This window comes from Bacillus rossius, chromosome 2, assembly GCF_032445375.1.
Source record: "Bacillus rossius redtenbacheri isolate Brsri chromosome 2, Brsri_v3, whole genome shotgun sequence".
Classification (NCBI taxonomy): domain Eukaryota; kingdom Metazoa; phylum Arthropoda; class Insecta; order Phasmatodea; family Bacillidae; genus Bacillus; species Bacillus rossius.
Window position 1 is genome coordinate 10429949 of NC_086331.1, and position 17989 is coordinate 10447937.

General features: G+C 32.6%; 1 protein-coding gene across 4 annotated transcripts in view; it reads right to left on the reverse strand.

Moving 5' to 3' along the window:
• Nucleotides 1-5873: 5873 nt before the first annotated feature.
• LOC134529088 (tumor protein D54) overlaps nt 5874-17989 on the reverse strand; it is a 73836-nt gene continuing 61720 nt past the window's right edge. For all 4 annotated transcript variants that reach the window (XM_063362808.1, XM_063362807.1, XM_063362806.1 and 1 more), the window contains one exon: nt 5874-17063. In XM_063362808.1, the coding sequence (XP_063218878.1) occupies nt 16920-17063 (144 nt within the window). In that variant the 3' untranslated portion in view covers nt 5874-16919. The remainder of the gene's footprint in view (nt 17064-17989) is intronic.

Here is a 17989-nt window from a genome sequence, read left to right on the forward strand (position 1 = left end):
TGGTCATACAAGCATGGTGGTTAGCAGCGATAACTACTTGAACTTATTTCTGCCTGCTACGAATGCACGGTGCATACCTGCCAACTTGTACGATTTTCCCGGAAAATGTACGAAAAATAGCTTCGTTGTACAATTTTACGGACAAGTGTTATTTTGTACGAATTTTCCACAACTTTGAATAAGTTCTGCGTAACAGAACGATTTATCTCGAGTATTTTAATCGATATATCGATGTGAACCTTAGGAAACGATATATTTACATTTGAGTATGTGTCGATACTGTTGTATCGTTTGTTTTATCCCGTTTGTTGATGCTGATAGTTTTCTGTTTTCATTAGTTGCAGTTGAGATGGCTGTGTTTTAGCGGAGTTAATTCATGCGTGATGTAATTTGATTTAAAGACTTTTTTAATGTAGCAGTATACCATTTGTGCAGTAATTTGGTATTGTTACGTTTAGTTTCTTTATTCATTATGGTTTCGGCCTTTGAGGCACAAGTTTTTTGTTAGGTAAGCCGTTAATCTGTTTCTCAGGTTATTGTTTGATTTAAATTCGGTAAAAATGAGTACTACGAAAAAACAGAAAGTGTATAATCAAGTATTTAGAGAACAGTACAGTGTTGAATTCTCTTTTATTAAGAAGTCTGTAAAGGGTGACATATTTGCTTACTGTACAGTTTGTCATTCCGACATAAATATTGCACATGGTGGGAAAACGGACATAACGGTTCATTGTCGAAGCGCCAAACATGCCGCAAATGTAAAATGCCAGGAAGAAAGCCAGAAAATATCAACTTTTTTTGTCAAAACGGGAAATGCCGACTTAGACATGATAAAAGCAGAGTGCCTGTTTACGGCCTTTTTGGTAGAGCATAATATACCTTTGACTGCTGCAGATCATGCAGGTGCATTGCTGCGGAAAATGTTTCCAAACTCAGAGATAGCCAAAAAGTACGGGTGTGCCAGAACTAAAACTGCAGCTATTGTAAGTGAAATGGCTTCTGATAAAACAGAAGACCTGGTCCATTGTTTACAAAATGGACCATTTGCTGTTGCTACTGATGGTAGTAACGACTCAAATGCGAAACTTTACCCGATTGTTGTCACATTCTATGATGAAAAGCAGCAGAAAATTGTTAACACAGTTTTGTCCATTTCTGCATTGGAGGGTGATTCCACCGGACGTAATATAGGGAACTTAGTGCTTTCACAGTTTGAACTCAAGAAAGTACCTGTTAAGAATTGTATAGCATTGTGTTGTGATAATGCAGCTGTAATGGTAGGTCGCAAGAACGGCGTTGCAGCTGTATTAAAAGAAAAGCAAAATGATCTCATAGTTGTAGGATGCATTTGCCATCTAATTAATCTGGCTGCCGAAAAAGCTGTAGGGGGTTTACCCATAAAAATAGATGAAATACTTGTGGATATATTCTATTACTTAGAAAAAAGTGCAAAGAGAATAGACAGATTCCACAAATTCCAAGAGCTTCATAATAAGGAAGCAAAAAATATTTTGAAACACGTTAGTACAAGGTGGCTCTCTCTTGGTTCGTAAGTACTTTGTCTTAGCTTGCGATTACATTGTCAACAAGTTTCCTTTAAAAGATGAGGTATTGAAACATGCAGAAGTTGCTAGACTCAGTAACATTGAGAATGCCAGCTTTTCTTCTGTCCATTATTTTGTGGAATTATTTCCTATTATGCTTGCTATAAAGGAAGGGGAAACACAAGATGCTGCTATAGACGAAATACAAAAGCAGTTCACAACTCTTCAGGTCAACGACATTTCAGATATTTGTGCAACAGAAGTAAGTGAAGATATAAAATGGTCTCAGTTAGCCAGTATTCGAGGAGTAGATGGAGTGGCAAAGTATAATCGGATAGCTAGAGTAATGTTATCAATCTTATCCATCCCACACAGTAACGCAGAGTGTGAGCATACTTTCAGCTTAATTAAGAAGAATCGAACACAGTTCAGGTCATCAATGTCAAATGAAACTCTGGAAGCAATTTCTATCCTCAAGTCAAGACAAACTGGTGTATGTTACGAACAGAATTATAATGCAGAATTTTTGAAGAAAGCGAAGAAGGCGACAGCCTCCTCTTTGAAATCGCAATGCTCAACCTCAAATTAAGTTAAAAGACAATGAAACAACTGTTTATATACTTTTCTGTTAATTTACATCATATTTATGTGATAAATGGTTGGTTTAGGCTATTTAGCATTGCTTCTAGAATTATTTTTAATCACAGTAATTTTTGTGGCATGGAGTAAAAATTGCCGCGTGTCCTTTACGCGAAAAATTAACATTTTGAAATGTCTTCCTAATTTTCATCTTGGAAAGTTGGCAGGTATGCACGGTGGTATCCGCCGCTAACCACTTTTACTAGTTCCGTGAAATGCCGCTAGATCGCATGCAAATGCACTTCTGAGCCTCGCGAGGTTACTGTTCAGTTCTTCGTGGTTTCCAATATTAGTGACGATATATTTTGTTACGCTGTGTTTAGATACAAGTTATTGTGGTAATAGTGTTACAATTGTTCAGTATAAAACAATTGTACTAGTAAATAGTCTTTATAAAGCTATTTTATTAATTTACACGCAATCTTGATTGACTAATTTATATTTTATAACTTATTTTTTGGTGGTTAGCAACAGTGAACACCGTGCTAATGATACAGTACGTCAGCCTATATATACATTTTACAGTATTTCTTTTCGCACTGTTCTATAATGCGTCCAAAGAGAAAAAGTTCTAGAAGGAGAAAACAATGTTATGTAGAAATACCTTCAAGTTCAGAAAGTGATATAAGTAATGATGATTCTGATGCAGATCCATCCTTTAGTATAGAAAAGACATTTCAAATATCAGCGTCATTGTCATCCTCGGACATTAGTTCAGATAATGATTCATATGATATTCCTGCAGCCATGAAAACTAGTAATCAAACTCTTATAGTGCAACAATCAAATGCAAAAAGTTTTGATCATGTTTCTGCTAGCACATCTATGCCATGTTCTAGTAAATCTTGGTCGAGAAAGTCTTCTGTAGTAACTCCACCTGTTTGGGATCAAGCTGAGAGGAATTTTGATACGCTTCCTAATTTTACAGAGAGGCAAGGACCCTCATAAGATATTACATCTCCCAGAACACGACCCCGTAACAATATTTTCACAATTTATTGATAGTGAATTATATGAACATATTGCATTTCAAACTAACTTATATGCCACACAGGCAGGGAAAACTTTCAAACCAACAAATTCCGATGAAATAAGGGCTTTTATTGGAATAAATATATACACGGGCATGAAAGTTTTACCTAGTTATCGCGATTACTGGTCGTCAAAACCAGACTTTCATGACTACTATATTTCAGATGTCATGACAGTAAACAGGTTTGGCTGGCTACTAAGCCATGTACATTTCAATGACAACACAGTGCAACCAAAGTTTGGTCAGCAAGATTATGATCGGCTGTACAAAATTAGGCCCATCCTAAACTCTATCCAAAAGGCTTTTTCAGAAAACCACCATGTTCATCAAAAACTCGTGGTTGACGAAGCAATGGTGAAGTTTAAGGGTAGATCAACCTTGAAACAGTACATGAGGGATAAATCTATAAAAAGAGGTTTCAAGATATGGATGTTATGTGATTCATCTGGATACAACCTCAGATTCCAAGTGTACACTGGCAAAAGTGTGAATCAAGTTGAACATGGCTTAGCAGCTCGTGTAGTTCTTGAGCTTTGTGAAGATTTTGGTGGCAAGGGCCACCATCTATCTGTACATCGATAATTATTTCAGCAGTTTTGACTTGATGGTCTCACTAAAAGAAAGTCAAATATTTTGTTGTGGTACTCTAAATCAATCACGAAAAAATTTGCCATCCTTGAAAGAAGATAAAGAGTTGAATAGAGGGGACTTTGACTGGAAACAAACTGAAAAGGACATTATAATGTTTAGGTGGAAGGATAAAAGGGTAGTAAATTTGATTTCTAATTACCATGATCCGAACAATGTGACTGTTGTGCAACGAAAGGAAAGGGATGGATCTGTCTCAGAGGTGCATTGTCCACAAATCTTGAAATACTACAACCATAATATGAATTACGTTGACAACTTTGACCGTCTCAAGAATGATTATCAGGTAGATAGAAAAAGTAAAAAATGGTATATGAGGCTTTTTTTTTTTTTTCACTTTGTTGATGCAGCTATCACCAATGCGTTTATCATTCACAAACAAACCTGCCAAGAAAAGCTGAGTAACAAGAATTTTCGAAGGTCACTATATGACTCGCTGATTTTGAAATCAACTATATGCTCACCAAAAGATAGGGGACAGAAGCGTATCATTGAGATAAAGGGCCACAAACCGACAGTCGACAAGTGTATACGACTACAGAGTGCCGACCATCAACCACAACATTCATCATCTAAATGATGTGCAAAGTGCAGCACGAAGAAGCATCCAGTAAGGACAATTTGGATGTGCAATACCTGCAAGGTTCCATTGTGTTTGAGGAAAGACAAAAATTGCTTCCAAGACTTTCACAAAAATTAGTGCTGATGTAAGCTCAACATGCAGTGTACGTTTTTCAGGTCAATTTTATGTGCCTACCCAGATGTAGCTGCTTCACTTTCCAGTTTAGAACACCATGTCCTAATACGTATACATAATGTTTATTTTTAAAATACTGTGAAGTAAATGTTATGTAGGTAATGTAAAGTACTTGACAGATCTCATTCTATGTTACAAAGGGCAAGTGTATTATTTTTAAGTTAAGTAATTTTTTAAATTTTTGTTTAGCACAACAATTATTTAATTCCAGCTAATCTATGTGTTGCACATATATGTTTTACAAATTCTAATGAATTATAAGTTTATAAGTACATAACTGATAAAACTGTGCACAAATTGGTTTATTTGGGCGTAAGTGGTTACCATTGATAACCACCATGACAAAGTCACCTAATGCATGGTGGTTATCTACAATAACCACAATATTTTATTAAAAATAGTGTCAAATAAAACACCAAAAATTTTTTTTATGTATTTGTAATTGATATAACTGTAAATAAGTGCTCAAATTTTCAGAAAGGGAAAAAAGTTTTTTCAAAAAATATTCTGTGCATAGGTAGTCAATAAAATTAGATTTTAGTTATGCTTCAAAGAGTTAATATGCATAAGTTGTATAAAAAAGTTCAAAAAAAGTATTGACTAGTGGGTGGTCACTTTTTTACCTCGCCATCACCATATTCTATACGCCCAAAACATTGCGGAAATGGTGCTTGACCACAAATGATGGTTAGTAAGTAGGACTTACAATGGTGCAACAACGAACTGAAGGAAAAACACTTAGTATGTAATAAATAATGCAGACGTTGCCAGCCCTGGTAGAATCTTATGACATCATGCATTTAACCACTGAGCTGCGATAAAAAACTATGGAGAATATTGGGTTAACAATGTTGAAATCTCAAGATTATAACACATTTTTAAAATTGTGATTATTAATTTTTAGGAGTATTCCAGGATAGTTTAGCTATCACAAAGATTTACTTGGCACACTCATATGCTTGGACACCCTCCAATGTTCACGAAAGCAACTTAATGTCAATGATCTGACCAATAGTTGATCAGTTATCCAAGTTTTTATACGTACAACAGTTGTAATTATTACATTTTATGGTAGTGCTTCTTGTGTATTGTTAATTATCAATTTACCTTGTATTTCAAATATATCTATGGTGTCTACCAGTTTGGCCCTTCGCTGTTGGTAGACATGTAACAATTTAATGCCACCACATGCAGCTGGCTGTCAGGACAACTTCGCTCGCAGGTATAGCAGAAATGCACATGCATATTACACTTGAACCACAAATGGATTGTATGTATTTCTTACACTGCACTTATACATAACAGATCCCAAAACATTTACACATTTAACAAGATAGTGATAGGTGACTTAAGGAGAAACTGGTCAACAAAATGCTGAATACGTATTGACAGCTGTTTAAGAAGGCATTTAAATAATAGTTGTCAATTAAAAATTGGCCGGGTGACTTGCCTACAGTACGTTCTGCCAGCTATCTACAAGCCTGATAGTGTAAAATACAATGCTCAATTTTAGGATGGGGTTTAAGTCATCACACTGTCATGTGTATAGTGTACGTTACTACTCGGCACAAATTTTATGAAATGGAAAAGCTGTTGATGGTATTTACAGAGTTGTACATGGTTAAATACCGTTCACTCAGCTTATCACTACAACAAAAATTCTTACCACTGGGAAATCGACCAAAAACTTGTTCCTTTCAGAAATGTCTAAATTGTATATACATTTTCTTGATTGAAAAAAAAAATGGGGAAAAGAAAGGGAGTGAAGAAGAATTGGGCTACAAATACATCACAAAATATGTGGCAAAATTTAAATAAATATACTCATTAGGGGCTTTATTTCCATGCTGAATTAGCACAAATGCAAAAATTGGAGCACATTTACAATACATATAACTAAATATAAAAATGTTAATAATAGACTTATTTCATAATTTTTGTGGTAAATTACAATCTGATATTAAGATAAATTGCACAAATTTTTGGGTCTAATTTTAACTGCTTTGAGAAGAATATTTTTCTTTCGAAAGGAATGTTTTTGCTGATAAAGTCTCACTACTTAGTTATGGTTAAAAGTTAAGTTTTAAGAGTAAGCTTAGCAATACTTTTATCAATAATAATTTTAAATTTAGTTAAGTTAGGTTAACCTTAATCACATAGCTTCAAACTAAACCAAACCAAACCCAAGGGATAATTTCTCGAACCAAACTGAACCATGACTTTTTAAGCTGAAAATATATGCTTTAAAATGTTATAATTCAACTTTTAAAATAATTTGTAATTGTTTTATATGAAGTGTTTAAAAATACCAACAATTTTATTTTATATAGTTTTTTTTATAGATAATAACAGTTTCAAATAAAAAGCATCCCTGGACCATGATGAACTCTGGTACAGACAGGAAACCAATCAGACAGCCCCATTCAGTTCACAATTGGTAATACAAAATTGTCTCATAATTTTATCAACAAACTTTTACAAATGACTGCTGCAGAATATTGTTTCAATGTACTTCCTCAATGAAAGCATTTTCTCAGATAATGATGCACATGCAATTTTATGTAGCGACACAGCCTACCTCTTCTTCGACAACTATGAAACATCACGCACGCACATGTGCACACATAACATAGACATGCACAAAAAAGGAAAAACAATCTAGCAGCTGAACTGAAAAGGTCTTGCTACATGTATCCAGAACGAGCTATGTGCAGCCTTATAAACTATAGAAACAAACAGGGATTTAGGATGGCCAGAACTGGACATTCCCTGCTTGTGGCCACTCCTCTCTGCCTGATGGGAGGCAAAGGAATGACTAGTTTGACCGGGAGAGTTCATTTCTTTGTCTCAAAGCTGTAAAGTTTCCTTTCCTCTATTCAAAAGAGAATAGGTAGCATCTGCAGAAATCTAGCATGTTCTACTAGACATTATAAGCATTTTATTTTAAATTGTATGAATTAAAAATCCAACTAAACATGTCTTTACATTGACTAAATGGTAGGCCTGTGCAAATATATACTTTAGTTCAAATTGAATATGAATACCAAGTTATTTTTGAATACGAACAATAAATTAGAATTGTAATGATGACAGTAAGAATACGTACCACTAATTTTTTTTTTCTTTCATATCACAGAAGAAATACATAGAGCACAAAAATAGTGAATATGTAGTGTAGTGTCTTCTGGGAAATTAGACAAATAATACTTAAGTGAAAGGTTGGTTGTGTTTAGTCAGCTACAATAATTATACATGTTAGTTAAAAATTTTTTGAGAAAGTGCGTGCCAACGTAATCCATTTCACAAGAAACTTGAATTTTTTAATTGTGTATTCACAAATTAATAATAAAATGAGCTCTTATTTACATATTTAAACCCTAGTTATACACATGTTTTCATTGTTAATGGCAGCCAGGAAAACTGTATTTTGTTCAACAATATTTAAAAAAAAAAAAAAAAAAAAAAACACATTTTATGTATATTTCCTCTGGAATCTAGATCCAGATTGTTTTGTTTTCAAGTTGAAACATCTATTTCATCATAGGTACATACAGCAATTAAGTTACTAGTGTGTCACATGATGATAGATCAATTGCAACTATCACGTTCACTATTTTGGTGGCTACCGCAAAACAATGTCCATGTATTGTGTTGTGTTGTAGTCCAGTTTCATTGAAGTTTGTTAATTTTTTTTCCAATACTGGTATGTGTGACAAAATTAATACAAACAATAGATTGTTTTCAAGTTTGAAATGTCACAAATATATGTAGTTTGTCTTTTGAATCGTCCACGTGATTTTTTTCTCCTGTTTTCAGAGACAATACTTGTCGTTTGTTTAAAATTCAGAGAATCTTTCGAGTCTTTTATGATGGGGTATCGTTAAAAATCTGACTCATTAAAACATATGACTTAACCTCAATAGTAAACATTTATATACAACAAACTCATGAGTTATGCTGTGTCAAATATTCTTAGCCAATTAAATATTTGTTTTTTTGAAGTGTTAGTATTCATTCAAAGTCGAATTTAATATGAATAATAAACTATTCATATTCAATTTAAGGAATTTGAGTATTTGCACAGGTCTACTATAAAAATTCTATGGACCTGTAAACATTTTTTTCACTGCCCAGGAATTGAAATTATGCAATCTTGAATTAGTCAAAAATTATGTTTTCAACAGTTTTAAATTAAAAATATTTAAAGAATTGCTGTTTTATAATTGCTGCTAATAATTTGCTAATATCAGTGCCCAGCAATTATTTAAATTTACCCATTTCTCTTAGGATAACTATGCAGAAAAAAATATTATTGCTATTGTACTTTGAAAATGGAGAAAATAAATTTGCGAGAAATTTGGTATTACATTTTGTTAAATATTGGCAGAAATTTTATTTTAAGTTGCATTAACAGCAAAACCATGAACAAGACTTGTTATCATACAAGGGTAACCAACTGGTTATAGGAGTAAATACAATAGATCTGTTTAAATGATCATATTATCAGACTTTATGTCTATATGTTTCAAATTGAACTGAATCTGTGTGTTTGGTTTGGTTTGGTTTGGTTTGGTTTGGTTTTTTTTTTATTGTAGATCCTATGCAAAAATAAATTAGTAAATGACATAATGATATGTATTTTTACAATAGCATACAATCCGATGAATTAATTTATTAAATTTGGCTTCAATATGCACACTGAAATCTGATCCAAAAATATATAACACGTGTAGTAACATCAGCAGTAATGCAAAAACAAGCAATTAATGATTAAAAAAAATTACATTATTTAATCTAAATAATATTATCTACGTCTATAAAAATCAACCGTTATAAGGCTATATTGTGTGTTCTTACTACTTTTAATTTAATTTCCAACACACCAATCTATAATTTTATCACACTACTATATGCAAATTTCCAACTATTATAAACACAACCTACCCTTAGCTATTGTGTGTATGTATATAACACAATAATTATGCAAGACATTTTAATAAGTTCACAGATGTTTATTAATAAATACTAATTTAGGAAAAAATTAACACTAAACATATTTCTAAAACAATTTTACTTAAGTTTTAAACTCTTAAGTAACAGTCAACAAAAAAGTAATTAGGTCTTCAAATTACTTAACTATCTGCACGTCGCCTAACAATTAACACCACTCGCTAACAACATACTGCTGCCAACTACATCCTTCAAGACTGATGTTATAAATTTGCAGTTTTAAATTCTTAACATTATCGAAAATTACTATGTATATTTGCATGCAATTATGACCAGACTAATAAAAGGCACTGTATATATGAGAGCTGCATAAAAACTAAGAAGCATATGATTTAAACTAAAAGATTTTAATTAATATTCAAAAAAGTTATTAATGACATGAAAATTAAATTTCACAAATGATTAAGTCAAGCACTGAGATTACATTTTAATGGACTGGTGTGGTCTGTACAGAAGAGCAAGAAATATTTTTCCCCCCACAATTATAAATTTAAAAAAAAAAATGAAATAATTATTTACAATTTGAAACCACACTGAAGCCAAAACCAATTGTGTCCTTACATACAAAAAAACTCAAGACACAACTCACTTCTTTTACAAAAAACTCCTTGAACTCTGTAAGGCACAAATTGATTTTAATTTTTAACCAATACGTACTTCATTAACATTAAAAAAAATTGACATCTTCGTACAACACATATTAAAAGGAAATAAATACCCACAGATTATGAAAGTAATTCAACTCTACAGCTTTACAGCTTTACAGCTTTACAGCTTTACCAAAGTAAAACTTGTTTGTGCAAGTAATTGCTTGGATCTAGACTTTGTTTGCTTGCATATCAAGATGCATGTTACATAGTTGTATTACAACTCAAAACAAGAAACATTTCTAAGGAAATGAAAATATATGTTAAATTAACTACATATATATAAGAAATTAAGATAAATAAATGTTATATAAAACAGAAAATATACAAGGTCTACAAATTTAACAAACCGAATTGAAAAAAAAAATTCTTGTCGCATGACACTATTTGTGTTCTGCAAAAAAAAATTTGATCATTAAAAATAAAAACTTTTATACCAAGCAATAAATCTTTAAGGAAAAATTTGGAGGTCAAAAATCAGAAACATGCAATGGATGCAAAAAAGAGCAGTTCACCATGTTGCTTTGCTCAAGTAGTGATGGGTCTGAGAAAATGGAAAACAAATGAATTTGTTTCTCACGAATGGCCCTAAAGTTCACTCAAGGATATGAAAAACAACTAGGAAAATATGTTAATAACTGAAAACTGTCCTGCCCATAACTACACCGACTTTTCCCCTCCAAGGTGCACCAGCAAATAAAACTTAATGAAAAACTCTCTGAGGAAGCTGATGGCTCCATATGGTTACTGCAAAGAATAAGATCAGAGAACTGTAACTGTACGTTTTGAAATTTTCAGTAAATTTCTAAATCTCCAAATCGTCATTCAGTAATTATTCCACAGAAGACCGTGACTACTTGCTTCTCAGAGCTGAATTCAGATATGTACCAGCATATTAGAACCACCAGTAGGTCAATTATGGATCATAACTGACGCCTTACTGTTATGATAGGTTGCCTTATGACGGGGAGTGAAAAAATTGATCATGTATCTACGCATCATAAGTGCATAAGTGTAGCAGCCTTACATAGTGCATCTTAATTATGAAGCTTAAACCTAATACTATTTGAAGCAGTTGGTGTTACTGATGCTTCGAATTTGTTACCTTTTGGAAGCCTTGTCTATTTACCATGGTAATGCACTAGTTGGCTGGTTAACAAGCATAAAACAATTGATGTTTTCAAGTTTAATGATTAAAAAAAATACTTATGATTCTAGTATTTCATGTTGAAATAGCTAATGCACAAAGGTTTAAATATTTAAACTCATGTTCTGTGTTTACTGCCTGACTGACTTTATTTCATTACTTAAAAAAAAGTTGATTATTGACTTCTCGTATATAATGATTTCAAAGTGTTTGTACATATGTGAATTTAGGCTTACATGGTGGCTTTTTTTACCCCTGACTTAAAATATTACACTCCAATTAATTACTATTACTGTGAACATTACGTTAATGTAATTTTGTTTTATTTCAAAGTAGATGTAGTTTAATTACCGTATTTGCTCGCGTAAAGGCCCCACCCGTGTATACGCCCCCACTCCTTGTTTTGTAAACATTTTTGAGAAAAAATTTAAAAACGTGTTCTTCTGGGTTTATCTGAGGGCAGGGCAGCTTGGCATGCATCAAACAGCAAGCCATGTATTGTGAGCGGCAGTGATGCAGAGACTGGTATTATAGTTTGTCCCTTCTCAGTAGGACCGTCGTGAGGCATGCCAGACGTAAGCAGTTAGTCCTATCTCAAACGACATAAAGATAAAGAAAGCTGGACTCGCGCGCTGTGTTGATGTGCAGAGTTGTCGGAGAAGGAGAGGGGAAGAAGAGGGGAAGTGAAGGAGGAAGGGAAGTGGGTCTGGTTGGCTGGCTAGCTGGCAGGAGGGAGGTTAAGCGACGCCTCCGCCTCTCTCCTGCTGCGTCGCTGCCTCCCCACCCTCCCTCATTAGAACAAAGACGCACGACTTGCCAGTCGTTCCGCCAGCTGTTTCATTTAATCAAAATTTAATGGGCGTTTAAATAAGTTGTGGCGGTATTTCATTTTGCTTTTATTAAATGTTAGTTTTTCATACCTGAAAAAAAGAAGAATCTATTTTTTCTTCCAAATTCGCGTATTAGGCCCCCTCCTCTTTTTTGGAGTCAAAAATTTGGAGAGAAAAAAAAAGGGGGGGGGGGGCCTTTACGCGAGTAAATACAGTAGTTGCTGAAAATACAATATATTAGAATTAGGTTCTTCCCCTTGAAACACACAACATTCCTTTAAACAAAACTGTTTTGAGAGAACTGTTAATAAAAAATGTATAATCACCTCTCCATAACAGATAAATGATTAAAAAAATGAGAGCATTTGTGCATTCTCATATATAAATTATGTAAAGGGTTGACATCACTATCTTTAAAAAAATATAGGTATTCAAAAATAATTATTTTCCAAATATTCCATACACCACATCAGAATACCTATTTTAAGTTTATTTTGGTTTGGGATTAGGCAGATTAGTAGCTTCTGGGAAAAAAGTTGAATAATAATAAAAGTGAAAGGTTGGTTAGCTTAATTAATTTACATTAATATGTACTACATATTAACTATGTATTAAATATGTACTTATTTAGCTGACCTAACTTTACCAACCTTAACTTTGATATTATTTGCCATAATTCACAGAAACTGATACTCAGCAGAAATACATTTTGTTTAGTGTAAAGCATTATTATATACATCTAGTATTTACAAGTTTCATAAAGATATTAGAAAAGCTACTTTATACTAAAAGACAATAATGTGACTAATTGGCATTAATACATCAATTATAATGAACTTACTACCATAAAAATTTAATCTAACATAAGTATGTTAATCAAAAATTTGTGTATTCCCAACTGAAATCATTAACCTAGCATTTGTAGGAAAACAAAGCAGTTTAGCAATAACATATTTATGAATGAATCACAGAGGATAAACAGTTCAATTTGACTTTCTACTCATGACTCATACACAGGTAGTCTACAGGTCACAAAAGCATCGAAACTGGACTGTTCACAAAAGTCTTGAAATAAACAGTAATGCTTTAAATGGCAGCCACTAATAATTTGCATTTTGTTTTTTGATATCTTACTTCAATTTAATGTCCCACATCTATTATTAAAACATGTACTTAAAACTTGGATTTCTCTTGGTTTTGACTATTTATTGTTGATTACTTACTACACATTGTTTTTACTCTGATTTGGTAAAGTGTTTGGTTTGATTTGGTCAACTATTGTGGGTGACCCATTCATTTTTTTGAACTCCAATTTGGTTGTGTTTAGCCCCGATTTTAACAACTTTTTTTTGTCAGGCACAAAAAAAATTCCCAAAACTTTTGTGATTATTTGGGGTTATTCATATGGAGGGTTTTTATTTTCCACTACATTCATCAATATAAATTGAGAGAAAATTAAAACGGACATCAAAACCACGCTATCGGCTAACTTAATTTTACCGAGAATGGTCTAATATATCAGCCCTGCTCTGCAATAACTTTAGCTAATGGCTCTAATATTCCAGTGAGTTGAAAGAAAACTGAGGGGGAAAATAGATTTGTAATGATGCTGTAACAGCACTATTAAAAAAGAACGCAAACACCAGAATGGATTTATTTAGTTCCTTATTTTATTTCTATTTTTTATTTTTGTACTTCTAAATTGTGCAATTTGTAAATTTAGCACAGAGATTTAAGTTAAATCATAAAATAACCAAGATTCAAAATATATATTATTTCAAGTCTCTAAAAACTTTTTAATATTAAAAAATTTAATGACTGTCATTATTTACGCATAAAGTTTGTACCAAAATGTATGGACCAAATTGATGGAAACAATTTTACTTATGTGATATATAGTATCTCATATTAACTACTTTTTTTTTTTTCCTGATGGTACATTTTCAAACATGCATATGTCTTCTGATTTCTTTTAAATCCGTCCTAGACACACTGCAAATTATTCTGTTCTAAAAACCTATAACGTATAAGTCTAAAATACAATATTTTGGTAAAATAAGTATTAAGAAACATTTTACCCTCGTGTATCATGAAAAATTAATAATGAAAATATATATGAATAACACCAATAACACAGAAATATACTTTTTTTTAAAAAAAAAAATTAAATACAATTAAAAACAAAACCATTGAATCTTGTCTCTAGTGACCGCACATTAAGTATTCTACCAAAAAAAGTTATGACTATGAAGAAGCAGTCATCTGCTCAGGGCATTTTTCTCAAATGTTTAAAACAACTAGGTGTAATTCTTTCTTCTTAATTCATTTTTATAAATGATTAAGCACATTATACTGAATTTTTTTTTAACCAACTGAGCTAATTTCTAAACGTATAGATATTTCATTATTTGAGTACATAAATTTCCTTTAATATTTAATTTTATATTGGCATTACATATTACATTATAATATCTTTGATGTCTTCTTAGAATTCTTTTAATGTGCATCATTACAACAAAGACAATGAAAATGACATGTGCTCTAAATAACTAACAAGTGTTAACTTTGGTACCACTTTACATTTCTTAAATTAATTGTAATGTCTATAAACTCTTTGCAAAACAACTTGGATACTCAAAGGACTTAAGTTAAAAATTGTTTAGACTTTAAAATTAGATTCTAATTGTCTTTGAATAATGCTTTTCATTCTTAGATGGTGTATGTAACCCTACATAGTACCGTGTTTTATCGTATAATCATCACACATTTTATACTAAAATGAAGTTTGAAAAGTAGGGGTGCGACGATTATGCGGAAAAAAATTTTGTTTTGTTAGGTAAAGTTATTCATAAAAACAAAACCCATTCATGAAAAGTACATTTAATTAAAAAAAGTGGAGTATACAAGAGCACGCCAAACAATTTATATTAATATGTCATGCAACAAAACCTTTCTTCAACTTTAAATAGAAAAACAAAATCTGTGACCCTAACACGACAGACTTGAATATAAGACGTGAACTAACACGTAACTATCATCGCAGTACACACATAACACGAAAGAGTGCAGGCTATCAAATGTAGTTAACTCAACACTCGACAGAGACCACGCGTTGCATGAATCTGCGAGATATCGATATTCGACTACGTGTGCGCGCTCTATACGGGAAGCAACATAACCAAAAATGAATGATGCCAACTAGCGCTGGCTACATTTTTATAAACGGTACACCGCGGCGACGCAGACGAACAGATAAAGGTTATAACGTTTAAAAACGTCTTTAAAAGAAAATTTACACATCAGACAACTTCGTATTTCCGTTAATTAAGTGGTAATGTTAGATTTATATTCATAATAGATTTATACTTTAAAATACATTGTTTTATATGGAAAAGATACCTACACAAAGCGCTCGGAATCTAATAGCGGGACCAAAAACATCGTGCGACGTTTTGCGCGAGTTTTTTTTTTTATTCAAATTTTGACGCACTAAAATATGGGTGCGACGATTATGCGCATGCAATGAAAATGCAATAATTTTTTTCAGCGAAAGTTGTACACTAATTTTCCAACTAACATTTTGCAAAGAATATCCTCCTGATATTGGTGAAACACATTTAAAAAAATGATTTCAATTTATCTTGATGTAATTTAACAGAAGATGTAAATATTACATCCATCTTAATTATTTGAGTTTTTTTTCCCCACAAAAATTGAACATTGCTGTTTTATTTTTAAATGAAATACAATTAAAAATTGACTTGACTACAATGCAATTTGTCCAACCTCTCTCTCTGTAAAACACTATAGCAGAAGCTAATTTAAACCTAAGGTGTAAATCTACAATATTATTCATGTTCTGTGGATTTTAAAAATGTGAAAATCTCAAAAGCTATTACAACTGTTAAGAGTCTTAAAGAAAATAATTTCTCCAATGAAAGACAAACTCTTAAAGAAACTAAACCTATTTATTGAAATTATGCAAAAAAATTGGTTACACCTTGACGTAACAAATAATGCTGCTTTTATCCAGTTCAGTTGAATGTTAACAATGCCCTGCATGGAAGACCCACAATGACAATCTTCTTTTATACACAATTATATAACAAGCAAATGTCTAATCTGCATTAAAAAATTATAAGTTTTAAGGGATAACCATGTAATATGTTACGACAATAAGACAACTCTGTCTTGCTTTTAACAGTTATAAAAAAACAGTTGCTGAAATTATGTCCCTTCAAAATAAACAGGTTATACACCACAAGCAAAGAATGTCACTCTGACAGATAAGTGAACGGCTTATCCAGGAAATCCATTTTCTCAGACTTTGATTAAGCATGTGTACTCATAGCTTCATGATGATAACTACTTAACTAATATTTTAAATTGTTAAATAAAAGTTCAGGCTTTGTTAGACCTCTCCTATAAATGTGTATGGCCTCCAGACAAAATATAGAACTCAACTGGAGTACTTAACTTTGAAACTGCGAACACACACCAGGAACATTTTACTTTAATTTGAGATAAAAATGAAAATGCATCAAATTACAGAAATAAAACGTTGATAGAAAATTAAGAAAGAACAACTAAAGCAAAAAAAAAAAAGAAATTGGGGGAAAAAAGAGAAAACATTTTTGCAGCATAAAGTGTACAGAATGAAAGTTTTAGGAAAGAGGTTTCTCTTCTGGGATGGTAGGAGTTGCAGCAGGAGAAACAGCTCCCACACTTCCTTTACGTGTGCCTTCGGCTTCTCGCAGCGCTTCGTCAAAACTCTGCATCGAGTTGGAGCGGGAAGTGCCGACTTTGGTCTGTGAACACACATTTATAGAATTTTACATGTGGACTTTGAATTCTAGCCAAGCAGTCGAGATAGTAACTAGCTGGCACTGTACAGACGTACATAAAACATTTACTAACATTGAGACACCAGCTATTTATAAAACCACCACAGTTACAATACCTATGCAAATAAAACACAATATATAACTACCTAGGGATGGGGTGACCGAATCCAATATCCGCCGAATCCTAGGGATTCGAAGCTTCGGCAGGTCTGATATAGGATTCGTCAAAGGATTCGGCGTTTTTTTATTTATTTATTATGCATAAACTGCTTGTATGGGTTTCAGGGATATCGAGTACTCGAAAATCGAGCTCAAGCCGAGTACTTACCTCAAGCTCGAGCTCGAGCTCGAGCTCGGCTCGAAAAAACTGTTAGGCTCGAAAATTTCGAGCTTCAACAGCAGCATGTTATTTGGCTGGAAAGCATTGTGACGGTGTTTTACTATTTACGGAAAGAAAAAAAACAGTAAAACTCGCTTACGAGGTCCCGCAAGGTAGGTTTTTCCGTATAAAGCGTTTAAATTGTCCGGGGTCTCATCATTTACGCCATTAAATGTGTGATATAAAGTCCAGTTTAAAATTTTTCTGAAAGTTCGTATCTTAATAGTAATGGCGCACGTAAATATGAAGAAAAGACAAATGAACAACTTACGAAAAAATATGGATGTTGTGCCATAACTATAGTACAAACCCAATAATATCTTAAGATAATTACCATAAAAAGAACTAAAGATTCTTTGTAGATACCATAATTACTACAGAAGAATGATAGCTACCACATTTGCACTATAGTTACCGTAACAACCGAGATGTATATTTACAGTGATGGTAATGTATTTATTTATGACATATTAAAATTAAATAACATTATTGAAAGAAAAAAAAGGATGTT